We start from the raw sequence: 27,813 nt of genomic DNA on the forward strand, positions 1-27,813 counted from the left end.
ATATATGTGACTATTTGTATAATATTTGTTCTAGGCTTACATGTCTCCATTGTTCTTCTCAGGTTTTGAGGAGGGCTGTCCATTTACCATGTAGGAATTTCTGTAAAATAGGAAACAGCAACAGGACTAGGAGTGATTCAATGAGTAAAATAGAGGAAATCATTCCAATTCTAACAGTGTCCAATGCAGAACACTTTATTCTCCATAGAATAATACACACCTACAAAGGCACATCATTTTATAAGCACCTAAGTAAAATACTCACCTTTTATTAGTACGATCCATATCTGTAATAGAAAAAAAAAAGCTCATCATACAAGATAACAGAAAAAGCAACAACTTGTATTTATATATCGCCTTTAATGTGGAAAATGACTCAAGGTGCTTCACAGAGGTGTAATCAAAAGAATGGAAGCTGAGCCGAAGAAAGAGATATTAGGAGAGCTGACCAAAAGCTTGATCAAGTAGGTGTTTTTAAGGAGGGTATTAAAGGAACATGGGGACACAAGAACATAGGAACAGGAGTAGGCCATTCAGCCACTCGCACCTGTTCTGCCATTCAATGAGATCATGGCTGACCTGTATCTGAACTCCATCCACCTGCCTTGGCTCCATATCCCTTAATACCCTTGGCTGGCAAAAATCTATCAATCTCAGATTTTAAATTATTAATTGAGCTAGTATCTACTGCTTTTGGTGCAAGAGAGTTCCATACTTCTACCACCCTTTGCATGTAGAAGTGTTTCCTAACTTCTCTCCTGAATGGCCTGGCTCTGATTTTAAGGTTATGTTCCCTTGTCCTAGACTCCCCCACCAACAGAAAATTATTTTCTCTATCTACCCTATCAATTCCTTTCAAAATCCTAAAAAATTTCAATCAAATCACCCCATAACCTTCTCTATTAGCAAAAATCTATCAATCTCAGATTTAAAATTATTAATTGAGCTAGCATCTACTGCTTTTTGGTGTGAGAGTCTAGGACAAGGGGACATAACCTTAAAATCAGAGCCAGGCCATTCAGGAGAGAAACTTCGGGAGGGTGGAAGTCGGGGGGGGTGCGGGGTGGGGGGGAGATTCTCGGCCCGTTCCCGCCCGGTTTGAGCTCAGGAACGGACTCCAGGAGCCGTTTGGACGGAGGCAACGATGGCAGCCCTACCTTCCCACAATGCAGCGCGGCGGAGAAAAGGCCCCATCGATAGCTCGGGCTGCACTGCACTCTGGGTGATTGAGTCACCTGACCCCGTGTTTTGGCCAATAGTGACTGGCCAGAGAGCGGAACCTTTAAAATGTGCAGGAGAAGTCGAGGGTGCAGTGAGAGCTGGTGGGTGAGTGGATTTAGTTTACCTCAGATTAGTATGGTGCTTTACCTCAGATTAGTATGGTGCTTTACCTCAGATTAGTATGGTGCTTTACCTCAGATTAGTATGGTGCTTTACCTCAGGTTAGTATGGTGCTTTACCTCAGATTAGTATGGTGCTTTACCTCAGATTAGTATGGTGCTTTACCTCAGATTAATATGGTGCTTTACCTCAGATTAGTATGGTGCATCGTGTTTTTCTTTACTGAATAAGGCAAGCTATAAATTCTCCCACTGGGAAGAGGTTTTTGAAACCATCTGAGAAAGAGGGTGTTTCATACCTTATATGGAAAATCTCAATTTGTTTGGAACAGAATTAAAATTTAGAAATTAAAAGTTAGGATATTCGGGGGCGAGTGTAACAGTATTGCCAGAACACACGCAAGATTTGAGATTCGGTGTAAAGTGTCTCTACGCGTATTGCACTAGCAGAAGCAACAAAGTCGTCATGTCGGTTTTCTTGAAACGCATCCTAGCTACTTCGCTGTGCTCCCACCCTGTGTGTCCCCGGATTCGGTTTAGAAAATATGGTCACCCTACTTAAGAGAAGTCCTGGGGGTAGGTCAAGAACCTGCTCTTTCAGCTTACAGGTGTTCTGTCCAGGGAGACCAGAAGGAGAGAAGAATCAGAAACACAATTGGACGGTACAATACTTAAAAAAACTTTTATAATGTGTTTTTTGTCTAAAAATAAGAAGTGTATGTAGCATTGTAGCATTATTATTCTCTCTCCTGCACAATCCTATCTTTACCTTGAACAAAGTGTGTCATGTACGGCATTAACCTGAACTTATATCTTTTCTGTTGTGCAAAATCCATATTGCTATGTGCAATAAGTATATAAGAGAACAGATTCTGGCCTGTTGCAAGAAAGGGTATATGATGGCTTGGAAATTAGGCAGAGATCCATTTAATTTGAACACCACTCAATTCAAAATTGGTTTAACTTTATTACCATTTGGTCCAGATAGTTTATTTCTAGTGGAGCAGAATAAGCTATTAGTAGATCAAATGATGGGCATATGTGGAAATTGAGAGGGCAAAAGATAATGTTGGTGTCAAAGGGCTGGATAGAAAGTGTTGAGCAACACGGAAACCTCTTTGCAACCTGCAAGAGCAGTATATCAGACTCTCATAGAGGTGAGATTCACCCAATTGCCCAAACCTCGAATGGCACATGTGCAGTATATACCTACACCAGTCTTCTGCCCTATCTCATTGACCATGGATGGCCATCATTTAATCTGCTACAGGTAATAGGTTATTATGAACTGCTAGAAATAAACTCTCTGAACAAAGTGCTAATAAAGGTAAGCCAATTTATTGCTCTATATGTGTTCAGTGTACATGCTTTTTCCCAATGTTCCCCTTGGTGACAGTTTAGGATGTATGTGTTCTCAAACCTATTGTAATGGTCCTTCTGGTGTTAGCTTCTGGTTGTTAATAGGAGCCTCTTGGGATTGAAGTAGCCCTGTACCTTCTTGTCCTCGACCATGAGATGGTTCTGCTACATTCACTGCTGCAATGGCTGGCTGGTCCTGTCCAATTACTGACAAATCTTCTGTCATTGAGCCTGGGGAGGGGGTCTGGCTGGGACAGATATGGCATTGCCCTGAGAGATGGTAGTCTCATTTGTGTTTACTCTAGCCATGACCCTTCTAATGGACACTCTCGCAGCATGTTCACTGAGTTGTGTGCAAGCAGGTCTCTGGGTAGCAATATTGTTTGTGAAGGTCTGTGTAATAGCTCCCTCAACCTGATCCCTCACCATGCTGGAGTTGGACAAGAAAGCCTGCTGTACATCAAAGCCAAACCCTCCATACCAGCAGTATGAGTTTTCCTGAGAAATACTTTAATTGTGTGAGGGACTACTGTTACTGGAGGCTCAGGTGCAAATGCCCATGGATTTACAACAAGCTTCATGGTGTACTGTAATTGTGATAAGCAGTTGCACATGACTGCACAGATGCAGCTAGCGGACTCCTTCACAGTCACCACCAGACCTTGAGGTCCAAATCGTAGGGACAGCTGGTCTTCCGGTTGGCAAGTTCCTTCTCTGTAATCATCACCTGCTCCTCTCACTGGTGCTTTGTGATTTATCTTTTGCTGACTATCTAAATCCCCTAGGGTGGATGTCTTGTGCAGGTGCTTAGTATAGGTAAGACAGGGTGAGGTACTAGTTTCTTTCATTTCTCTAGTAATTATGGTTGGTTCTTGGGGGATGCCTATAGAAACAGAATGGGTACATACATTAGAAAGTTTGTTGCAAAACCCCCTTTCCAACAGCGCTTACATGTACTCTGTGTCATGATGATGTCAGTAAGTGAGTGCGTGAGTAGGGGATGAAGAAATAACAAGAGAAGGATAATACTAGTCCTAAACTCTTGGTATCCAGAGTCGTCTCCTTGAAGACTGACAGAGACCTGAAACATGGGAGCCCTCCTCAAGTCCATGTTTACGCCTTCAGTTATGAGCAAACTTGCCCTGCAAATAATGTTGAGATGCTTAAATTTTGATAGCATATACAGCGACATCCAAGTACCCATCATGAATCCCAGTCTGTGTGAGTAAATTAACATGCATTATGTCGCTAGGCTTTGTTGGAAGAATTTTTTTTCAATTACTTTGCTGCCAATCGGGTGGCCTATGAGCCACCAGATATTGTGCCGAGCTGAATCCTGCCTATTTGGGACTGGCATTGTCAGTTTTATTTAATTGAGGTCCAGGCCTTGCAATAGCTCTGGCCTCTTTGCTCCTGGCATTTTTTTTTATTCGTTCCTGGGATGTGGGCATTGCTGGCAAGGCCAGCATTTATTGCCCATCCCTAGATCCCCCTGAGAAGGTGGTGGTGAGCTGCTTTCTTGAACCGCTGCAGTCCCTGTGGTGAAGGTACTCCCACAGTGCTGTTAGGGAGGGAGTTCCAGGATTTTGAACCAGTGACGATGAAGGATCGGTGATATACTTCCAAGTCAGGATGGTGTGTGACTTGGAGGGTGTAGTGTATGTACCTTGAAGAAGGAACTATATTCTGCAGCCCCTGTATACTGCAGTACCAGTAGTGACCACCCCTGTATATAAGCCTGTGTAGTAACTTTGTATAGTAGTTCCCGTTTTGTCTCCATTCAGTAAACACCTGTTATAACCAACTTCTGCAGTCCGTGTCTCAATTACACACGGACATTACATTGGCGACGAACAGATCCGAACTTACCTACAGTTCTGCACCACCTCACGGGGATCCATCCCTGAAGCGAAGTTATTGGAGGTCGAAGCCAGAAGGAAGAAATCCAAAAAGAAAAAAAACAGACAGAGGAAACGGGCATCGACCGTGGGCAACCGCCCTCTGATTCATCGAATTCAAAGATTTGCAGGAGAGGCTGTCGAAAGCTGGGCTTGGTTCTCCAGTCTATGGTGTTCCAGCTAATCGGGCTGGTGGCAGGTAGTACACTGATCCTTCCTGGGCTGCGGCGGGCTAGAGCTCGATCGGGTGGCTTTTCAACGAGGCCGAACAGCGTTGTCGGGAAAGAGGAGAGAGCGAGAGAGGGTGGAGCACACAGGGCGTGGCCGGTGCTACGAAGCCGGGCAGCGTACAGACCCGAGAAGAGGGAGGAAAGTGTCCCATAGGGTCTGCCCTGACGACGTGAACAGTAATTAAAATAAAGGAAAAAGAAGTTAGAAGCGCAGAAAGCCGCGAGGAGCTGCAGTTTGCCACGGGGACCGCGGAGAGCGGCGTTGGCAGCAGCGCGGGGGGAAGCGCGCGAAGACCATAGGGTGTCGCCATCAAGGCATAAAAATGCCAGCAACAGCGCTGGCAGCAGCGGAAAAGGCAGAAAGCGCGGGAGGTGCCATCTTAATCCAGCGGGGAAGAAGGCAAAGCGCGGGAGGCGCCATTTTGTTCAATCGGGGAAGAAGGCAAAGCACGGGAGGCGCCATCTTAGATCTCCAAGATGCCGAAGACTGGCAATATCACTGCCTTCGATAATGAAATAGAAGACTGGACCACATATGTGGAAAGAGTCGAAGTATATTGCAAGGCAAATGAAGTAGCCGATGAGAAAATGGCATCGGTACTACTAAACTTAATGGGCGCAAGAACGTACGGCCTATTACGGAACCTGATCACTCCAGTCAAACCGATGGGGAAGAGTTTTAACGAAATTGTTGATATCCTACAGGAACACCTAAATCCTACACCGCTGCTGATAGCAGAAAGATTTAAATTCCACAAGAGAAATCAGCATAAAGATGAGAGCAATGCTGATTACCTTACGGAACTACTCAAGCTATCAAAGCACTGCCAGTTTGGAGCAGGACTGGCAGATACCCTACGGGACAAATTTGTCTGTGGACTCCTGAGTGAAGGAACCCAGAAGAGGTTACTCTCAGAGAAAGAGCTGACACTAGATAAGGCTTTCAGCGTGGCAGTATCGTACGAAGCAGCAGCAAGGGGAGCTGCGGAAATACAGCAAAAGCCACAGGAATATACGGCACCCATGAAATGACACGGGGATTTGAAAAATGTTATCGCTGCGGCAGAACAACCCATGACCAGAAGGACTGCTGGTTCAAGGACAAAACATGCAGGCAATGCGGAAAGATGGGACACATTGCACGAGTTTGCAGGTCCGGGAAGAAGACTAACGACAACAAAAAGACTACTAAGGAACCATACAGGAAAGTACAAAAGATGACGGACAGTAGTTCCGAAGACCAGAAGAGTGATAGTGAATCCGGGAACAAGAGACTAAGCTGTCTCAAACTACACAACGTAATCGCAAAAGAGGATCACCGAACCATTTGGGTCACCCTCACGATAGCAGGGTCCCAAGTCAAAATGGAATTGGATAGAGGATCAGCCCTGACCGTCATGAATCGACGAGACTACGAGCGGCTATTCTCACACATACCCTTGAAAGACACATCCATTGTCTTGTGTCACGGGGCCGTGCATTCACGGGGCCATTATGCTAGGGTTTTCGGTAGTGGACCCAAGTGCAGGAAACCTATCCAAGGACTCGAGACCAGGTAGAACTTGAAAGATGCTTCCTTGAGACTCGAGAACATAGAAACAGGGTAACATTCGAAAGGAGATTCACTTGAGACTCGAAAACACAGAGACATAGTAACACTCGAAAGGCGATTCCTTGAACCTCGAAAACACAGAGAGACTCGAGAGAGCTGCTACTTGCAGGCAGGCGAACCCAGGACTGAGCAAAGAGGACAGGAAACAGGAAGCTTAAATACAGGCCAGAGTGGTCACGTGACATAAGAGGGACAAAACCAAACAACTTTATTAACTAGCCTGATTACTCTGATGAGATCAATTACTCGAGAAACAGGTGAGGAGAGGGGCCCAAAGGTACGGCAGCAGCGCACCGAAGCCTCAAAAACCGCCCTCAGACGGCAAGCAGAGGGAAGTGCCGCTGAAGCCGTTACATCTTGAAGACATATACGGGGCAGAAAGTATACCCCAGAGGGAAAATAAGGGTGCCTGTCAAATACAACGGCAAGGAAATACAGAAATTGTATCTGTACATACTGCAAGATGGTGGACCACCGTTATTGGGACGTGAATGGATCAGAAAGATAAGTTTAGACTGGCACTCCATTCAGGCACTGACTGTGGCTGGTAAAAAGGATGACGACGTCACACCTGGACGATTGTCAAAAATCTTAGCTAACGCTAAAGAGGAATTTCAACAAGGACTGGGAACTCTTAAAGGCGTAATCGCCTCGATAAAAATAGAAGAGAATGCAATTCCCAAGTTTTTCAAAGCAAGACCGGTACCGTATGCAATTTGCCCAGCCGTCGAGGCAGAGCTGGAGAATCTGGAGAATGCAGGCATGTTATCTAAGGTAGACAGGAGCGAGTGGGCGACACCCATCGTTCCTGTCATGAAGAAAACGTTAAACAATAAGTCTGAGGAGCCAAGGAAGGTTCGCATCTGTGGGGACTTCAAGGTGACTGTGAACCCAGTCCTTCACACAGTACAGTATCCTCTTCCGAGGATAGAAGATATTTTCGCCTCACTATCTGGAGGGAAACGTTTTACAAAAATTGACCTAGCGCAAGCATATTTGCAGGTGGAGGTTGAAGAATCCTCTAGGAAATATCTCACGATAAACACTCACAAAGGTCTTTACCAGTATAATCGACTGGTATTCGGAGTAGCATCAGCTCCGGCTATATGGCAAAGAGCGATGGAACAAGTCCTGCAAGGGATTCTGGGGACTCAGTGTTACTTGGACGACATCCTAGTGACAGGTGAAAATGACAGTGAACACCTTGCCAACCTAGAGCAGGTGCTCACTAGACTGAGAGAACATGGGCTATGAGCCAATTGCCCCAAGTGCGAGTTTTTTAAGAAACAAATATCGTATTGTGGCCACGTGATTGATGAAGAGGGGTTACATAAGTCCCCTGACAAAATTGAAGCGGTAGTTAAGGTTCCAGCGCCTGAAAATGTGTCGCAACTGAGGTCATTCCTTGGATTGGTGAATTACTACCATAAGTTTTTGCCGAATTTGTCCACAATTCTGCACCCACTGAACGCCCTGCTACAAACTGTAGTAGCATGGAAATGGAGCGATGAATGTAAGCGGGCCTTTCAGAATTGTAAAGGCCTGATCACTTCAAGAGAAGTATTGGCTCACTACAACCCATCACTACCGATAAGACTGGCGTGTGATGCGTCTCCCTACGGCGTTGGAGCGGTACTGTCACATAAATCCCTTGATGGTTCAGAGAGGCCGATAGCTTTTGCGTCACGCTCGTTAACTGCAGCCGAGCGTAACTATGCCCAGATTGACAGAGAGGCCCTCAGCCTGGTGTGGGGGGTGAAGAAGTTCAATCACTACCTGCACGGACAGAAATTTACTCTACTAACTGATCATCAACCTCTTGTCTCCATTTTCAACCCTAAGAAGGGCGTCCCGATAATGACAGCACAACGGCTACAGAGGTGGTCCCTTTTCCTAGGGGCACACCAATATGACATCGAGTACAAAGGAACTAAACAGCATGGGAATGCTGATGGATTGTCGCGCCTACCGTTGCCGACAGTGGAAGAAGCACCTGCAGTGGATCCTGTGGAGATATTCCACTCGACCATAGTCGAATGTCTACCTGTGACGAATGCAAACATAGAAAAGGAAACACGAAATGACCTGACACTCTCCAGGGTCTATGATTTAACGGTGAAGGGATGGCCAGCACATGGCGAACCACTGTTGCCAGCATTCTCGCCGAGAAGAGAACAGCTGTCAGTGTGCCGAGGAACCTTGATGTGTGGATCCAGAGTAGTAATTCCACCCAAATTGAAGGATAGAGTGCTCAATGAGCTTCATGAGGGTCATCTGGGAGGGGTAAAAATGAAGAACATAGCCAGAGCATTTGTGTGGTGGCCGGGAATCGATAGAGAAATCGAAGAGATGACCAAGAGCTGTACAGGATGCCAGAAGGTCCAAAACGCCCCACCACAAGCCCCTCTACATCCATGGGAGTGGCCCTCATCTCCATGGCAAAGGGTACACATTTATTTTGCTGGTCCATTTATGGACTCGATGTTTTTAATTGCGGTGGATGCACATTCAAAGTGGCCAGAGGTAATAAAAATGTCCTCAACCACCACAGAAAAAACTATCAAAGTCTTACGAACCATATTCGCCAGAAATGGGCTGCCTGAACAGATTTGCTCCGACAATGGACCACAGTTTGTGTCTGAAGAGTTCCGGAGGTTCTTAAAGAACAATGGTGTTAAGCATTACACATCCGCCCCATATCATCCAGCCACCAATGGATTGGCTGAGAGGTTCGTTCAAACATTCAAGAAGGCTATCAAGGCAATGTGTAATGAAGACATACCCCTACAACACAAGGTGGATAACTTCTTGTTTGCCTACCGGAATGCGACACATGCGGTTACCAACCAAACTCCAGCCATGATGTTCTTCAATCGAAGACTAAGATGCCGCTTGGATTTGGTTAAGCCAAACATCAGAAGAGATGTGGAGAACAGACAGTTTCAGAATATGAATGAAAGGCCAACCAGGAGTTTCAAGATAGGTCAACCAGTTTTGGCCCGGGACTACCGCACAGAGAAATGGCAGCCAGGAACGATCTGCACACGGCAAGGACCTCTAATGTATACCGTGGACGTTGGAGAGAGCATTGTAAGACGCCATGCTGACCAGATTCTAGAGTCACTGGAAAACGTCAAACCTACACCACGATCCTATACACCTGGTGATGAAACCGAAGTACCAATTGCATCTACCTCAGAATCGGTGACATTGGAAGCAGACGAACCAAACAACAACGTTGATCCCGAATCAACTTTGCCAGAAGAACCTGATACCCCAAAGAGGCGTTATCCGGACAGAATCAGGAAGCCTCCTCAAAGACTGAATTTATAATTGATTAACTTCAGCTAATGTATATAGCAACTGTAATTGTAAATATGTTATTTAATTATTAACCGAATGTTATGTACTGTTTAGCTAAAAGGGGAGGAATTGTAGTGTATGTACCTTGAAGAAGGAACTATATTCTGCAGCCCCTGTATACTGCAGTACCAGTAGTGACCACCTCTGTATATAAGCGTGTGCAGTAACTTTGTATAGTAGTTCCCGTTTTGTCTCCATTCAGTAAACACCTGTTATAACCAACTTCTGCAGTCCGTGTCTCAATTACACACGGACATTACAGAGGGGAACTTGGAGGTGGTGGTGTTCCCATGCACCTGCTGCCCTTGTCCATCTAGGTGGTAGAGGTCTCGGGTTTGGGAGGTGCTGTCGAAGAGGCGAGTGGCCGGTGTACTGTGCTGGTTGGCCATCCGAAAGTTAAAATCTGCTCAATTTTGTCACTTCCACAGTCATCACGGAAATTTCACTCCAAAATTAAATAGGAATTTTAGGAAAAATAGCAAAATAATTTATTGGCAAAATTACTTTATGATCCACAGATAATTTTACAAAGAGCAGAATGTTATTTCTCTAAGAATTCCTGTGCAATCACAGTTTTCACAGAAACAAAGTTACCGCTGAAAGATTTTGTTACCTAGGTATTCGGACTCAAATGTCTTGTTGTCTTCACCAAGTGTTCGAAAGCTATGCAGGATAACAGAATTTGACATGTTGAAGATACTTTTGCTTTCACAGGGCTACTGAATTCTGTTGATAGACTGAAAACAATGAGGAAACATTTAAGCGCAGGCACAAAGAACATTATGGCTAGGAAACAGCTGATATTAAAGAAACTATAAACAAAATTAACAGTTACTGAGTCAGTCTGGATGATCACCGAGGGCTATATTTCCCTCTGTGCAAAAAAATGAGAGAAATGTCCATATTCTAGTAATTTATCACCCGCTAACACAATCACTGGAATGTGTAGTTTGAAATGTGCAATTTTTGAGAATGTGATTTTTGTTACAGATAGCGAAAGGAATAGCAGCCAATCATGACAAGCTGCTAACTAACCATTTAACCGAGACAGCTGTCAAAAACTTTATTAATCCAGCTATGGAGAATACAACATTTGTGGAGAGTGGCACAATGAAATAAGAAAAGCCCAGTTTTCAGAGCAAGGATGAATGGTAAACATTGCAAAGGACAATTGTTAAGGATTTTTGTGTGAGGGAAAACCAGCCCCAAATATGCAAAAGAGGTCACGAGAATGGCATTTTGTCACAGAAATAGTAGGGCCGATTTTAATTCCGTCTGCCTGGAGCAGTCTGAAAATGGCATTCTATCACTTACTGCCCCATTTACACTGATGCTCCGGCTGCTGCCATCTTAGGTAGGGTCCTGAGATGAGTGGCTGGAGCACCCACCTGTTTTAGGTGAGGGGCCATTTGTAATATACAAACTGGGGTCCTATGGTGTATATAGGACCCTGACAGCAAAGTGAAATAGTAGGATTATACATGCATGATGGCAAAGAGAATGTACTGTGGGAAAGAATTTCCTTGGGCCTGTCTCAGCCCCCACTGATCTTATGTTTAAATGCAGAGCTAGTACATAACCATGTGAGGGCATCATGTGTAAAGATGAAAGAACTTACTAAATAGTAATAATAGTAAGAAGTTAAATTGGCAGGGAGTCCTGGAAGGGGTTAGGAGACCAGAGGGTACACAAGACTCCAGGTAACGCAGTGGATGTGGTATACATGGATTTCAGTAAGGCCTTCGATAAAGTCCCGCACAGGAGACTGGTCAAGAAGGTAAGAGCCCATGGAATCCAGGGTGCCTTGGCACATTGGATACAAAACTGGCTTAGTGGCAGAAGGCAGAGGGTGATGGTCGAAGGTTGTTTTTGTGACTGGAAGCCTGTGGCCAGTGGGGTACCACAGGGATCGGTGCTGGGTCCCTTGCTGTTTGTGGTCTACATTAATGACTTGGATATGAATGTAAAGGGTATGATCAGTAAGTTCGCGGATGATACAAAAATTGGTAGGGTGGTAAATAGCGAGGAGGGTAGCCTCAGTCTGCAGGACGATATAGATGGGTTGGTCAGATGGGCGGAACAGTGGCAAATGGAATTTAACCCGGAAAAGTGCGAGGTGATGCACTTTGGGGGGACTAACAAGGCAAAGGAATACACAATGAATGGAAAGACCCTCGGCAAGACGGAGGGTCAGAGGGATCTGGGTGTGCAAGTACACAGATCCCTGAAGGCGGCGGAACAGGTGGATAAGGTGGTAAAAAAGGCATATGGGATACTTGCCTTCATTAGCCGAGGCATTGAATATAAGAGCAAGGAGGTTATGATGGAGCTGTATAAAACACTGGTTAGGCCACAGCTGGAATATTGTGTGCAGTTCTGGTCGCCACACTACAGGAAGGATGTGATCGCGTTAGAGAGGGTGCAGAGGAGGTTCACCAGGATGTTACCAGGGCTGGAGCGCTTCAGCTATGAAGAGAGACTGGGCAGGTTGGGTTTGTTTTCCTTGGAGCTGAGGAGGCTGAGGGGGGACATGATTGAGGTGTACAAAATTATGAGGGGCATAGATAGGATGGATGCTGAGGAGCTTTTTCCCTTAGTAGAGGGGTCAATAACTAGGGGGCATAGATTCAAGGTAAAGGGCGGGAGGTTTAGAGGGGATTTGAGAAAGAACTTTTTCACCCAGAGGGTGGTTGGAGTCTGGAACTCACTGCCTGAAAGGGTTGTGGAGGCAGAAACCCTCACAACATTTAAGAAGCATTTGGATGTGCACTTGAAATGCCATAGCATACAAGGCTACGGGCCAAATGCTGGAATATGGGATTAGATTAGACAGGGCTTGATGGCTGGCGCGGACACGATGGGCCGAAGGGCCTCTATCCGTGCTGTATTACTCTATGACTCTATATGCCATATTAATCATATACTAACAGATATTCCATGGAGTTGTTTATTGTGTGCCAGAAGATAATGGTAGTTGCTTCTCCGCCTTGCTCCCAAATAGTGCCCGAATTTCTGGTGCAATGCAGAGAACAATTAGGCCCTAATTCTTTACCCCATTCTGGGTCTGAATTGCACTGCCTCAAACTTCTGTGGTTTTTCTGATGTCTGCACCTGACTGTACCTGAAGACGGTCCAGCAATGTAAATTACATGCCAATGGATATGTCAAATGGGTCTGCATCTAGATTTCCTCTAATAGCTCTGGGTGCAGATCAGGGGCAGATTGCATCCCCCATAAAAACCTGGGGCTATTGCTTACTGAACTACCACAAAGATGCTTGGAGGTCATTCATCTCAATCACATGACATCACTGCAGGAGTTCCTCAGGGCAGTGTCCTAGGCCCAACCATCTTCAGCTGTTTCATCAATGACCTTCCCTCCATCATAAGGTCAGAAGTGGGGATGTTCGATGATGATTGCACACTGTTCAGCACCATTCGAGACTCGTCAGATACTGACGCAGTCCGTGTCCATATGCAGCAAGACCTGGACAACATTCAGACTTGGGCTGACAAGTGGCAAGTAACATTCACACCACACAAGTGCCAGGCAATGACCATCTCCAACAAGCGAGACTCTAACCATCTCCCCTTGACATTCAATGGCATTACCATCGCTGAATCCCCCACTATCAACATCCTGGGGGTTACCATTGATCAGAAACTGAACTGGACCAGCCATATAAATACTGTGGCTACAAGAGCAGGCCAGAGGCTGGGAATTCTGCGGCGAGTGTCTCACCTCCTGACTCCCCAAAGCCTTTCCACCATCTACAAGGCACAAGTCAGGAGTGTGATGGAATACTCTCCACTTGCCTGGATGAGTGCAGCTCCAACTACACTCAAGAAGCTCGACACCATTCAGGATAAAGCAGCCCGCTTGATTGGCACTCCATCCACCACCTTCAACATTCACTACCTCCACCACCAGCGCACTGTGGCTGCAGTGTGTACCATCTACAAGATGCACTGCAGCAACTCACCAAAGCTCCTTCAACAGCACCTTCCAAACCCGCGACCTTTACCACTTAGAAGGACAAGGGCAGCAGACACATGGGAACATCACCACCTACAAGTTCCCCTCCAAGCCACACACCATCCTGACTTGGACCTGTACCGCTGTTCCTTCACTGTCGCTGGGCCAAAATCCTGGAACTCCCTTCCTAACAGCATTGTGGGTGTACCTACACCATATGGACTGCAGCGGTTCAAGAACGCGGCTCACCACCATCTTCTCAAGGGCAATTAGGGATGGGCACTAAATGCAGGCCTAGCCAGTGATGCCCACATCCCATCAATGAATAAAACATTTTTTTTTTTAAATAGTAGATGCATTGCTGGTCATCTTCCAACATTCAATGGAATCTGGAACAGTTCCCATGGATTGGAGGGTAGCTAATGTAACCTCCCTATTTAAAAAAGGTGGTAGAGAGAAAACAGGGAATTATAGACCGGTAAGCCTGACATCGGTAGTGGGGAAAATGCTAGAGTCCATTATAAAAGATGTAATAGCAGAGCACTTGGAAAACAGTGACAGGATCGGACAAAGTCAACATGGATTTACAAAAGGTAAATCATGCTTGAATAATCTACTGGAATTATTTGACGATGTAACTGATAGAATAAATAAGGGAGAACCAGTGGATGTGGTGTATTTGGACTTTCAGAAGGTTTTCTATAAGGTCCCGCATAAGAGATTGGCGTGCAAAGTTAAATCACATGGGATTGTGGGTGAGGTACTGACTTGGATAGAGAACTGGTTGGCAGACAGGAAGCAAAGAGTTGGAATAAACGGGTCTTTTTCTGAGTGGCAGGCAGTGACTAGTGGGGTACCGCAGGGATCGGTGCTAGGACCCCAGTTATTCAAAATATATATTAATAATCTAGACGAGGGAACTAGATGTAATATCTCCAAGTTTGCAGATGACACAAAGCTGGGTGGGCGTGTGTGCTGTGAGGAGGATGCAGAGAAACTCCAGTATGATTTGGACAGGTTGGGTGATTGGGCAGATGCATTGCAAATGCAGTATAATGTGGATAAATGCAAGGTTATCCACTTTGGTGGCAAAAACAGGAAGACAGATTATTATCTGAACGGCAATAGATTGGGAAAAGGGGAAGTGCAACGAGACCTTGTGCACCAGTCGCTGAAGGTAAGCATGCAGGTGCAGCAGGTGGTTAAGAAGGCAAATGGTATGTTGGCCTTCATAGTGGGAGGATTTGAGTACAGGAGCAAGGATGTCTTGCTGCAGTTGTGCAGGGCCTTGGTGAGACCACACCTTGAGTATTGTGTGCAGTTTTGGTCGCCTTATCTGAGGAAGGATGTTCTTGCCATGGAGGGAGTGCAGCGAAGATTCACCAGACTGATACCTGGGATGGCAGGAATGACGTATCAAGAGAGATTGAGTCGATTAGGCTTATATTCGCTAGAGTTTAGAAGAATGAGAGGGGATCTCATTGAAACTTATAAAATTCTAACAGGACTAGACAGACTAGATGCAGGAAGGATGTTCCCAATGGCGGGGGAGTCCAGAACCAGGGGTCACAGTCTAAGGATAAGGGGTAAGCCATTTAGGACTAAGATGAGGAGGAATTTCTTCACCCAGAGAGTGGTGAACCCGTGGAATTCTCTACCACAAAAGGTAGTTGAGGCCAACTTATTAAATATATTCAAGAAGGAGTTAGATATATTTCTTAAGGCTAAAGGGATCAAGGGATATGTGGAGAAAGCAGGGACAGGGTACTGAATTTGGATGATCAGCCATGATCTCATTAAATGGCGGAACAGGCTCGAGGGGCCGAATGGCCTACTCCTGCTCCTATCTTCTATGTTTCTATGTTTCTATAAAAGTATTTGCGCCTGGCCTAGGGTCTTGGAATATTAATAGAGGATGTGAAAGCACCTTGCTGGGGGAACATAGAAACATAGGAACAGGAGTAGGCCATTCAGCCACTCAAGCCTGTTCCGTCATAAAATGAGATCATGGCTGATCTGTGACCTAACTCTGTATACCCATATCCCTTAATACCTTTAGTTAACAAAAAGCTATCAATCTCCGATTTAAAATTAACAATTGATCTAACATCAATTGCTGTTTGCGGAAGACAGTTACAAACTTTTACCATCCTTTGTGTAGAAGTGTTTCCTAATTTCACTCCTGAAAGGTCTGGCTCTAATTTTTAGACTATGCCTCCTAGTCCTAGAATCCCCAACTAGCGAAAATAGTTTCTCTGTATCTACCCTATCTGTTCCCCTTAATATCTTAAAAACTTCGATCAGATCACCCTTTACCCTTCTAAATTCTAGGGAATACAATCCTTCCTCGTAACTTATCCCTTGAAGTCCGGGGATCACTCTGGTAAACCTATGCTGCACTCCCTCCAATCCCAATATACCCTTCCTAAGGTGTGGTGCCCAGAACTGCTCACAGTACTCCAGGTGTGGTCTAACCAGGGCTTTGTATAGATGCAGCATAACTTCTACCCCCTTGTGTTCTAGTCCTCTAGAATAAGGGGTTTCCCATTTAAGACGGAGATGAGGAGGAATTTCTTCTCTCAGAGGGTCGTGAATCTTTGGAATTCTTTACCCCAGAGAGCTGTGGAAGCTGAATCATTGAATATATTCAAGGCTGAGAGAGACAGATTTTTGAGCAACAGGGGAGTCGAGGTATGGCAAGCGAGTAGGAAAGTGGAGTCGAGGCCAAAATTGGATCAGCCATGATCTCATTAAATGGCAGAGCAGGCTCGAGGGGCTGAATGGCCTGCTCCTGCTCCTGTTTCTTATGTTCTTATGTTCTTATATAAAGGCCTGCATTCCATTAGCCTTTTTAATTATTTTCTGTACCTGTTGATGACATTTTAATGATCTATGTACCTGGACCCCCAAGTCTTTTTGGACCTCCACTCATTTTAGCTTTTCACGATTTAGAAAATACCCTGTTCTATCCTTTTTAGGTCTAAAGTGGATGACCTCACATTTGCCTACATTGAAATCCATTTGCCACAGTTTTGCCCATTCACTTAACCTGTCGATATCCCTTTTAATTTTATGCTTTCATCGACACTGCCTACAATGCCGTCTATCTTGGTGTCTTCGGCAAATTTGGATATATGGCTTTCTATGCCTTCAAGGGATAAGTTACGAGGAAGGATTGTATTCCCTAGAATTTAGAAGGTTAAAGGGTGATCTGATCGAAGTTTTCAAGATATTAAGGGGAACAGATAGGGTAGATAGAGAGAAACTATTTCCGCTAGTTGGGGATTCTAGGACTAGGAGGCATAGTCTAAAAATTAGAGCCAGACCTTTCAGGAGTGAAATTAGGAAACACTTCTACACAAAGGATGGTAAAAGTTTGTAACTGTCTTCCGCAAACAGCAATTGATGTTAGATCAATTGTTAATTTTATTAATTAATTAATAAATATTGTGACTAGTTGAAGCCCCAACACAGATCCCTGTGGGAGGCCACTAGTCAACTCCAGTCAATTTGAGTACCTACCCATTATCCCTACTGCCTGTCTCCTGCCACTCAGCCAATTTCCTAACCAGGTCAATAAATTGCCCTCAATTCCATGGGCTTCTACCTTAGTTAAGGTAGCAGCGCGGCAGAGCGACTACAAGAGGCCCCAGAGGCTCAGGTAGGCCTCAGTGCGGCATCGGCAGCGGGTGGAGGCGAGCAGCGTGGCAGAGTGACAACAAGAGGCCCCAGAGGCTCAGGTAGGCCTCAGTGCGGCATCGGCAGCGGGTGGAGGTGGAGCAGCGCGGCAGAGCGACTACAAGAGGCCCCAGAGGCTCAGGTAGGCCTCAGTGCAGCATCGGCAGCGGGTGGAGGCGGAGCAGTGCGGCAGAGCGACTACAAGAGGCCCCAGAGGCTCAGGTAGGTGTACCAATCTCCAATCTCAAGCAAGGAGAGAGGTAAAAAGTATTCAAGGTGTGATGTCACCACAAAACAGGTAGGTGATTGGTTGGAGTATTTCTCTCGTTTTAAAACTTTAAGTCTGTGGTTTATAGTTTTTAAGGTTGCTGTGGTGTACCAAGGCCTTTCTGGTGCAGAGTGACTGTTGGGAAACCATTTAACTGGTGTAACTAGAGGGATTGATTTAATTTAAATCCAATTAATTAAAGGGGATACTAGCATCTAAAATCGGGCAGAGGGTGTCCATAACTAACAATAAAAAATGTAATTAATTACATAGAATGGAGCAGGTGATGTGTTACTGTTGCGAGATGTGAGAGCCGGTGAACCCCATTGAGGCTCACGGTGATTACGTCTGTGACAAGTGTCTGCTGCTGCAGGAACTCCAGCTCCGTGTTGATGAGCTGGAGTCTGAGCTTCAGACACTGCGACACATCAGGGAGGGGGAGAAGTACCTGGACTCTATGTATCAGGAGGTGGTCACACCTATGAAGTTAAGTAATTCAGATGTAGCCCATGGTCAGAGACAGGACGGTGTGACTACGAGTGAGGCAGGTACGGGGATCCAGGAGGTAGAGCTGGAGGATCCGCAGCCCTTGCTCTTGACCAACAGGTTCGAGGTTCTTACTCCCTGTGGGGACAGGAGCAGGGACTGCAGGGAGGGTGAGCAACCTGGCCACAGCACCGTGGAACGGGGGGCCATTCAAGAGGGGGGAGTAAATAGAAATGTTGTAGTGGTAGGGGATAGTATTATTAGGGGGATAGATAGAGTTCTCTGCAGCCGAGAGCGAGAGTCCCGAAGGCTGTGTTGCCTGCCCGGTGCCAGGGTTAAGGACATCTCCTCTGGGCTGGAAAGAAACTTGCAGTGGGAGGGGGTGGATCCAGTTGTCGTGGTCCATGTTGGTACAAACGACGCATATAGGACTAGGAAGCCGGTTCTGTTAAAGGAGTATGAGGCAAATTAAAAAACAGAACCTCAAGGGTAATAATCTCTGGATTATTACCTGAGCCACGAGCGAATTTGGCTAGGACAAATAAAATTAGAGAGTTAAATGTGTGGCTCAAAGACTGGTGTGGGAGAAATGGGTTTTGCTTCCTGGGACACTGGCACCAGTACTGGGGCAGGAGGGAGCTGCTCCGTTGGGACGGGCTTCACTTGGCCAGTGCTGGGACTAGAGTCCTGGCGGATCATATAACTAGGGCTGTAGAGAGGGCTTTAAACTAACTAGTGGGGGGGAGGTTCCAATAGAGCAAATAATAAAAATGACAACAGAGAAGGTCATAGACTTAGGTAGCAGTGGGGAAATTAAAAACCAGAGCGTGTCAGGAAGGGGCAGAAGGTATGGAGTAAAAGGTAAAGTAATAAAAAGGGCAAAAGCAGGAACTAAGTGTCACAAAACATATTTGAAAGTTCTCTATCTGAATGCACGTAGCATTCATAACAAAATAGACGAGTTAATGGCACAAATAACTACATATGGGTATGATCTTGTGGCCATTACAGAAACATGGCTGCAGGGTGACAATGCCTGGGAATTAAACATACCAGGTTATTTAACGATCAGGAAGGACAGGCAGGAAGGAAGGGGAGGTGGGGTGGCTATGTTAATAAAGGAAGGAATCACTGTAATACAGAGAAATGATATTGGGTCAAAAGATCAGGATAATGAAACAGTTTGGGTGGAGGTAAGGAATAATAAGGGGAAAAAAACACTAGTGGGCGTAGTCTATAGGCCTCCGAACAGTTGCAACTCTGTTGGACGGAATATCAATCAGGAAATAGTTGAGGCTTGTAATAAGGGAGCATCTATAATTATGGGGGATTTTAACTATCATATTAATTGGACAAATCAAATTGGGCAGGGCTGCCATGAGGATGAGTTCATTGAGTGTATTAGGGATGGGTTTCTTGAGCAGTATGTAACTGAACCGACCAGGGGACAAGCAACCTTAGATCTGGTCCTGTGTAACGAGACAGGATTAATTAAAAATGTCCTAGTAAAGGATCCCCTTGGAATGAGTGACCATAACATGGTTGAATTCCATATTCAATTAGAGGGTGAGAAGGTTGGATCTCAAACAAGCGTGCTAAGCTTGAATAAAGGAGACTATGAAGGTATGAGAGCAGAATTGAGTAGAGTGGATTGGGAAAATAGATTAAAGCGTAAGACGATACATGATCAGTGGTGTACATTTAAGGAGTTATTTTACAACTTCCAAAAAAAATATATTCCACTGAGAAGAAAAGGGTGTAAAAGAAAAGATAGCCATCCATGGCTAAGTAAAGAAATTAAGGATAGTATTCGACTAAAAACAAGGGCATATAAGGTAGCCAAATCTAGTGGGAGGATAGAGGATTGGGAAAACTATAAAAGACAGCAAAAAATAATAAAAAGATTGATTAAGAAAGGGAAGATAGATTATGAAAGTAAATTAGCAAAAAATATAAAAACAGATAGTAAGAGTTTTTATAGTTATTGTGGTAAACCACTGTAGTTCACTGTGTTCACTGTTGTTGTTGTTGTTGTTGTCATTCACTCTTGTTTCACTGTTGTGCCTGACTATGCCTCAGCTGACTCCGCCCCTGGGCTACCGAGTATAAGAGCGGCCGCATGGCAGCTCCTGGCATTCGGTCGTCCACTAGAGGCATAGTCCTGATCTGTCTGAAGTGCAATTCAGTAGTTAATAAAAGCCTGTCGTTCTGAACTCTGCTCAGCCTTTTATTAGAATTGATAGCGCATCAGTTATATAAAAAGAAAAAGGGTGGCTAAAGTAAATGTTGGTCCCTTAGAGGATGAGACCGGGAAATTAATGGTGGGAAATATGGAGATGGCAAAAACACTGAATGAATATTTTATATCAGTCTTTACAGTAGAAGACACTAAGAATATCCCAACACTGGACAAACAGGGGGCTAAAGGGGGGGGAGGAGCTAAACACGATCAAAATCACTAAGGAAGTGGTACTCGGTAAAATAATGGGACTCAAGGCAGATAAATCACCTGGACCTGATGGCTTACATCCTAGGGTCTTGAGGGAAGTGGCGGTAGGGATTGTGGATGCATTGGTAATAATTTTCCAAAACTCCCTGGACTCAGCAAAGGTCCCGGCAGACTGGAAAACTGCTAATGTAACGCCCTTATTTAAAAAGGGCAGTAGACAGAAGGCTGGAAACTATAGACCAGTTAGCCTAACATCTGTGGTAGGTAAAATATTGGAGTCCATTATTAAGGAGACAGTAACAGGACATTTGGATAATCATAATTTAATAGGACAAAGTCAGCATGGTTTTATGAAGGGGAAGTCATGTTTGACAAATTTGCTGGAGTTCTTTGAGGAAGTAACATATAGGGTGGATAAAGGGGAACCAGTGGACGTAGTGTATTTAGACTTCCAAAAGGCATTTGACAAGGTGCCACACAAAAGATTATTGCTTAAGATAAAAAATCACAGGATTGGGGGTAATATTCTGGCATGGATAGAGGATTGGCTATCTAACAGAAGGCAGAGAGTTGGGATAAATGGTTCATTCTCGGACTGGCAATCAGTAACTAGTGGTGTTCCACAGGGGTCAGTGCTGGGTCCCCAACTCTTTACAATCTATATTAACGATTTGGAGGAGGGGACCGAGTGTAACATATCAAAGTTTGCAGATGATACTAAGATGGGAGGGAAAGTAGTGAGTGAGGAGGACATAAAAAACCTGCAAGGGGACATAGACAGGCTAAGTAAGTGGGCAGAGATTTGGCAGATGGAATACAATACTGGAAAGTGTGAGGTTATGCACTTTGGCAGGAAAAATCGTAGAGCTAGTTATTATCTTAATGGCAAGAAACTGGAAAGTACTGAAGTACAAAGGGATCTGGGGGTCCTGGTGCATGAAACTCAAAAGGTTAGTATGCAGGTGCAGCAAGTGATTAAGAAGGCCAATGGAATGTTGGCTTTCATTGCTAGGGGGATAGAATATAAAAATAGGGAGGTATTGCTTCAGTTGTACAAGGTATTGGTGAGACCGCACCTGGAATACTGCATACAATTTTGGTGTCCATAATTAAGAAAAGACATACTTGCTCTTGAGTCAGTACAAAGAAGGTTCACTCGGTTAACCCCGGGGATGAGGGGATGGACATATGAGGAGAGGTTGAGTAGATTGGGACTCTACTCATTGGAGTTCAGAAGAATGAGAGGCGATCTTATTGAAACATATAAGATTGTGAAGGGGTTGGATCGGGTGGATGCGGGGAGGATGTTCCCGATGATGGGTGAAACTAGAACTAGGGGGCATAGTCTTAGAATAAGGGGCTGTTCTTTCAAAACTGAGATGAGGAGGAACTACTTCACTCAGAGGGTGGTAGGTCCATGGAATATGCTGCCCCAAAAAGCTGTAGAAGCTACATCATTACATAAATTTAAAACAGAAATAGACAGTTTCCTAGAAGTAAAGGGAATAAAGGGTTATGGGGAGCGGGCAGGAATTAGGACATGAGTCTAGGTTCGGATCGGTCATGGCCCTGTGGGTAGCGGAGCGGGCCCAGGGGCCATGTAGCCTGATCCTGCTCCTATTTCATGTGTCTAATTCTGTTAGATTCAGGAGATGGTTCTGTGATAGTAGATTGGCGGTTAGGATCAGATCAGCCATGATCTTATTGAATGGCAGAGCAGGCTCGAGGGGCCGATTGGCATACTCCTGCTCCTATTTCTTATGTTCTTATTTTCTTATGTTCTTAACAGTCTCTTATGTGGGACTTTTTCAAATGCCTTCTGGAAGTCCATATAAATAACATTCCTAGACATTCCCTTGTCCACTACTTTAGTCACCTCCTCAAAAAATTCAATCAGGTTTGTCAGGAATTACCTACCTTTCACAAATTGATGTTGGCTCTCTCTGATCAACTGAAAATTTTTGAGGTGTTCAGTCACCCTACCCTTAATTATAGACTAGTAATTTCCCGACAGCAGATGTTAGGCTAACTGGTCTGTAATTCCCTTGTTTCCCTCTCTTGCCGTTCTTAAATAGTGGAGTGCCATGCACAATTTTCCAGTCTAAAGGAACGGTTCATGAATTGTGAGAACTTTGGAAGGAGAGGGGTGGGGGCTAAGGGTGCTCACCTGATCTCTATGACCAGTTTGCAGTTCCTGCCCATATCTCTGTGGCCAATGTATTGTGTTCCTCTCATTTTCTATGGTTGATGTACAATGCCCCTCCAGATTAGTATGGCCAGTGCCCCGCCCCCACCACCACCACCCCCACCCCATGTTTCTTTATAGATAGAACCCTGGAGGTGATATTGAGGGATAATTGAGGGGTGTCAACCTGGTTTATATGACTTAAAAAAGCCGTGGATGGATATTTTTCCTTCAAAAGAGCAATTTTCTGTCTTCCACCCAGAGAACAATCCCCTTAGACTTTCTCATCTGAATTTTCCGATTGGCATTAAAATATAATCAATAGGAAATTTCAGCCTCTTAACTCATTACAAGAAACTGAAGCAGTGTTGTAAGTAGTTAGGTCAAACCATCACCCCAGTACATATCACAATCTTTGGGTTAGCATTGTGTGAGTTAGGAGTCTCCAAACAAGGAACAATTTAATGAAATATATCAGACTATTTATGATGGGGAAAACAAAAACATTTATTCAAACATATAATTTATGCAATTGTTTATCTTTTTGTTTCATTTATGAGTAATGCTGAGATTCCATACTTTTAGGCACAGTTTAGAGCTATCAAAATGAGACCTCAGCTCCAAAAATGCCAGCTCACTTTGATGTTATGAGACTGTTTTCTGCTTGTGGTACTGGATAAGGAGAAATAAAAAGGAACACAGGAATTGAATTATTGACTTCACCAACAACAGCTGTTTGACCAAAATTAGAGGGAATTGATTTTGTGAATTAATTTGTGGAAGAAACATACTATAATCATTTTACATTAATGATACTACAATTTATACTTTAGTGCACTTTTGTTTTCATGCAGCAGAGAAATGAATGTTTTCTGCCAAGAAAGTAATTTCCAAAGGCTTTGTAATTGTATTTCTTCCACACACTTCAACGCATTTACAAAACTTACAAAAAATACTAGTTAAGATCTACACATATGGTAACAGCAAGGTTAACTGAAACACTTGACAAAAGAATATAACAAATCCTATTATTATTCTTAAAAATATCTTGCACTTCAATAATATTTTGCATCTGTATAACAGGTCTACTGTGCAATCCTGTTTTACGTACCTGATATATTCAATGTAGAAAGCACACAACAGAATCCCTCTGCATGGCTACTCTCAGCTATAATTTGTAGCTCCACTGGTCTGCTTCGCTACTTTGGAAAATAGTAACCAATGGTTGCAAGGTTTAAGTAATTAAATTCCATGTGCCTAAAGGTGAAGGTAAATGACCTGAAGTTTATTGTATCTAGTGGGTCAATGGCATTTTGCAAGTCTTGCTCGTGGCAAATAATTACAAACACCAGATACGCAGTCAATTGGTAATATAAAAAAAACCTCCCATAACTTAATTTGCTTCTGATTTATCTGTTCACATTCAATTTTGATATTTTTACAAATGTGAACACATTAAGTAACGTGAATTTTCAATATCTTTCTATGCAGGCAATATGGGCTAAACTTCAGGGTAAATAAAGAATGACCTCAGACTTTAAATGAAAATAACATTTAATTCGGTTTTTAAATACAAGGATGTGTAAGAAATATAACAGGAGAGACAATGTAAAATTATGATGTATAATTATGACATTTTCCTGAAGTCTGGGATTCATTTTACTGAAGTGGACCCCTGCTAAAAGAAAGAAATGTAACTTTAGAAATGTTAATTATTAACAATTGCAACCAGAGAAATAGCCCCACGTTCAGTTGGTTTCTGATTTAGCAACCTGAGTGTCAGTGACAACCTTGTTTTGGTAGCAAATGGGTTCAACACATTCATTGCCAACTTTTTCAAATTTGTAACATAGCCACAAGGAATGACAAACTGCCGAAAGTAACCGGAATCAGCAGCACTCTCTGATGGCAGAGTATCAGGGAACGGTGGGCCTTCAATAATTGCCATGGCGGGTTCACTTCTTTCAATTGGGGCATCTGAAGATAGGTAGCATTAAATTCAAAGACAGACCACTGGCCTGGATCCCACTGTTGTGACTCTGTGGTTGCCTACTTTTGTCACTGGTATTTATCATCTGCTCAAGGCTACCAGTGATTTGTTTGAGGGCAAACCACTATATATCCAAAAAGCTGGAGAAATTACCCTCATGGATAAATGCAATCTGTGGCACTCCACACCTACCCACATTTTGACCCTACACCTATCACTGTTTCCTATTTTTATCCAAATTCCTGTCAAGCCTCACATTTTACCCTTGGTTCCCTTGGATTTCAGTTTTATTAGTAGTCTCATATGGGACTTCCTGGGAGTCCTAATAAACTATATCAACGAATGTCCAGCCCTGATAACAGGCCTCCTTTGATAGTAGATCCCATGTGAAACACTGGTAGAGTCAAAGGGCTGGATTTTCATTGAGGAGTTGGGTAGGAGGCAGGGCTACAACTTTCGTGGTTGTAGTCCCGCCTCCATCGAGTTCTAGCCAACCCACGTGATTTTGACTTGATTGACCTTGTTGAGCCCACCCAGCGGGCTCAGCAGGCCAATTAAGGGCCACCCGGCAACAGGTGATGTCACAGATTGACATTTCATCTGTCAAGACCTTTTGACAGATGAAATATCAGTGTTTCACAGCTGTTTGAAGCTGTCAAACACTGACAATCTGTACTCTAAGTTAATTCCTTCCTCTCAGGATGATTTAGCGATCTCTTCAGAACAGAAAGCTGAATGCTGCAATTTTTGACAGCTCGCAGCCATTCTGCTTTCTGTGTCGGTGAGATGAGGGACTCCCGAGACCTGAAGGAAGGAAGGCTGTAAAGGTAAGTAAAGGTATGTAAAACTTATTTAAACACTTTACACACACCAAACACACTTACCTTTGCACTCATGCACCCATCACTCACCTGAACACCGGACATCTCGACCCCTCCAAGCCCTTCATCCCGATGGTCCGCCTCCTCTAACTTGGCGTGGTTTGGAGCCGTCGGGAATCCCACACTTCAACATAAAAAATAGGGATTAGGCTAAAAACTGCCTGTTAACTACCTGTTAACAGGCAGTTAATTGGCACTAATCCCCTTCCCGCCTCAGGGTGGCTGGTCCCAGTGCGGGGCGCGTACCTGCCTCCTTTGAAACTGGCATGGAGGCGGATTGGGGGCGGGATGGGTTCGTGCCCTCCAATTTTGGGATTTTAACCCCCCACACGCCTCCAATCCTGCCTCCACGGCCCAATGAAAATCCTGCCCAAAGGGAATAACTTTAGCCCCACAAAACAGGTGTGTTTGGGTCAGGTAGGATGTTAAAACATAAAAAAAATCTCAAACCCGAACACAAACTGCCTCGAACCTGCCCACTTCTGATTTTAATTGTGGCGGGACGGGGCGTGCAGGCGATCAACCCACTCCCAGGAGGGGTGTTGTGCATCTAAATATTTAAATGTGTCTGCATGCCTCAGGTTTGATCTCACTTCCAGCTTTAACACTGGCCGGCCGGCCGAGTTTCCCCAACCCACCCTCCGCCAAGCAAATCTGCTTTCCATTCCACGGCTGCGATTTCGCCTACCTGGGCGGCTTCAAGGCAGGAGAGGTCGGCGATGGGGGACGACCCCGCTGCTGCGTGGATCCCTTCGATAAAGAAGATCTTCCCCTAATGGGCCTTGTTAGGTCCACCCTGTGCGTTTCCCGGCCCAATTAAAAGGTGCGGGTCTGGTGATGTCACTGGTTGACGCGATTCTTGCTGGTTTATTTAAAGGGGCCATGGCCCCATTTAGTCTCAGTTGCAATTTCATACCATTCAGTGCTGGCAGTGTTTGCATCTCTGAACTATGAGCTCCCAGCGCCAAAGAGCAGCACCTCACTTCTCAGATGAGTCCATCCATCATCTTGTGGAGAGAATGAGAGCACAAAGGGAGGTTCTCTTCCCTATGGATGGTAGGAAGAGGCCTCCCCAGCAGACGAAGGCAGCGTGGCTGCAGATAGCGCAGCAGGTAACGGGGCTGTCAGTGGCGGTTCACATCTGGGTGTAGTGCCGGAAGAGGTTCAATGATCTTCTAAGATCAGGAAAAGTGAGTATAAAGCCACACTTACCTTGATGCTGCTGTGCCTGTCATCACATTCCCATCACTCTGCATTGCCAACCCTACTCCTGCACAACGTTATTCATCCCAACATCCCTTGGACCTTCATCCATCCCTCTATCTCCATCTACATTATCAGGTCCCCATCTTACTATGCACCTCTCACACTCAGCCTTATCGTAATGCAATGACAACAACTAACAACACAGAAGGAGACAACTTGGTATTGGCAACCCACGCCATCAAAGACCCCCTGTAAAGCTCTATGCCATTCCATTCCTTACATTAATTCCATCACTCTCACTGAACCTTCTCTTCTTTCCCTCCTTGAAGGAAAAGATAGCCCACAATAAGAGGGAGAGGGAGAGAATGGGAGGAGGCCCTCAACAAGCCATGGTATATCTGACCACTGCAGAGGAGGCAGCACTGGAGATTGCTGGAGTGGTGGACCTGCTGGAAGTGGGGGACAGAGAGAGGGGCTCATTAGAAGAAGCTGGTGACAGAATGAATTTCCATACAATGACATGCCTTTCATCAGTCCCTCATATGGGGTGTGATGTCAAGACAAAATGAATGCTCATCATGTGGATAATGGTATGTGTCTGCAGTCGACATCCTATATATCTAACTGATGTCTTCACTCTCCCACAGCAAGAAGAGCCCCCCCACCCGCCCCCCCACTGTCCAACAGTAACAGCAAAAAGACTCTTCAGAGGAGCCTCCTGCCTCTGAGGGTGCAGCATCACCTCAGACAACGCAACCCAGCACCAGTGCAGAGACACACACCTCGGTGGGTCTGTTGCGAGATAGAGTAGTGTTGTCACCTGGTGTCTCTCAGATCACAACTGAGCTGCAGCAGATGGTGAAGACAGTGACAGCAGTGGAGATTCCTCGTCA

General features: G+C 44.8%; 1 protein-coding gene across 1 annotated transcript in view; it reads right to left on the bottom strand.

Moving 5' to 3' along the window:
- Positions 1 to 24,035, bottom strand: part of LOC147120482 (bile salt export pump-like) — a 107,961-nt gene extending 83,926 nt beyond the window's left edge. Inside the window, exons 1-4 of the mRNA XM_085986477.1 lie at positions 23,955 to 24,035; positions 10,416 to 10,539; positions 266 to 287; positions 41 to 100 (exon numbers count right to left, since the gene is read on the bottom strand). Of these exons, the coding sequence (XP_085842603.1) occupies positions 41 to 100; positions 266 to 287; positions 10,416 to 10,491 (158 nt within the window). The 5' untranslated portion in view covers positions 10,492 to 10,539; positions 23,955 to 24,035. The remainder of the gene's footprint in view (positions 1 to 40; positions 101 to 265; positions 288 to 10,415; positions 10,540 to 23,954) is intronic.
- Between the last annotated feature and the right edge of the window lie 3,778 nt (positions 24,036 to 27,813).

The sequence above is a fragment of the Somniosus microcephalus genome, chromosome 4 (assembly GCF_052327205.1).
Source record: "Somniosus microcephalus isolate GS21.2 chromosome 4, FLI_Smic_1.0, whole genome shotgun sequence".
NCBI lineage: Eukaryota > Metazoa > Chordata > Chondrichthyes > Squaliformes > Somniosidae > Somniosus > Somniosus microcephalus.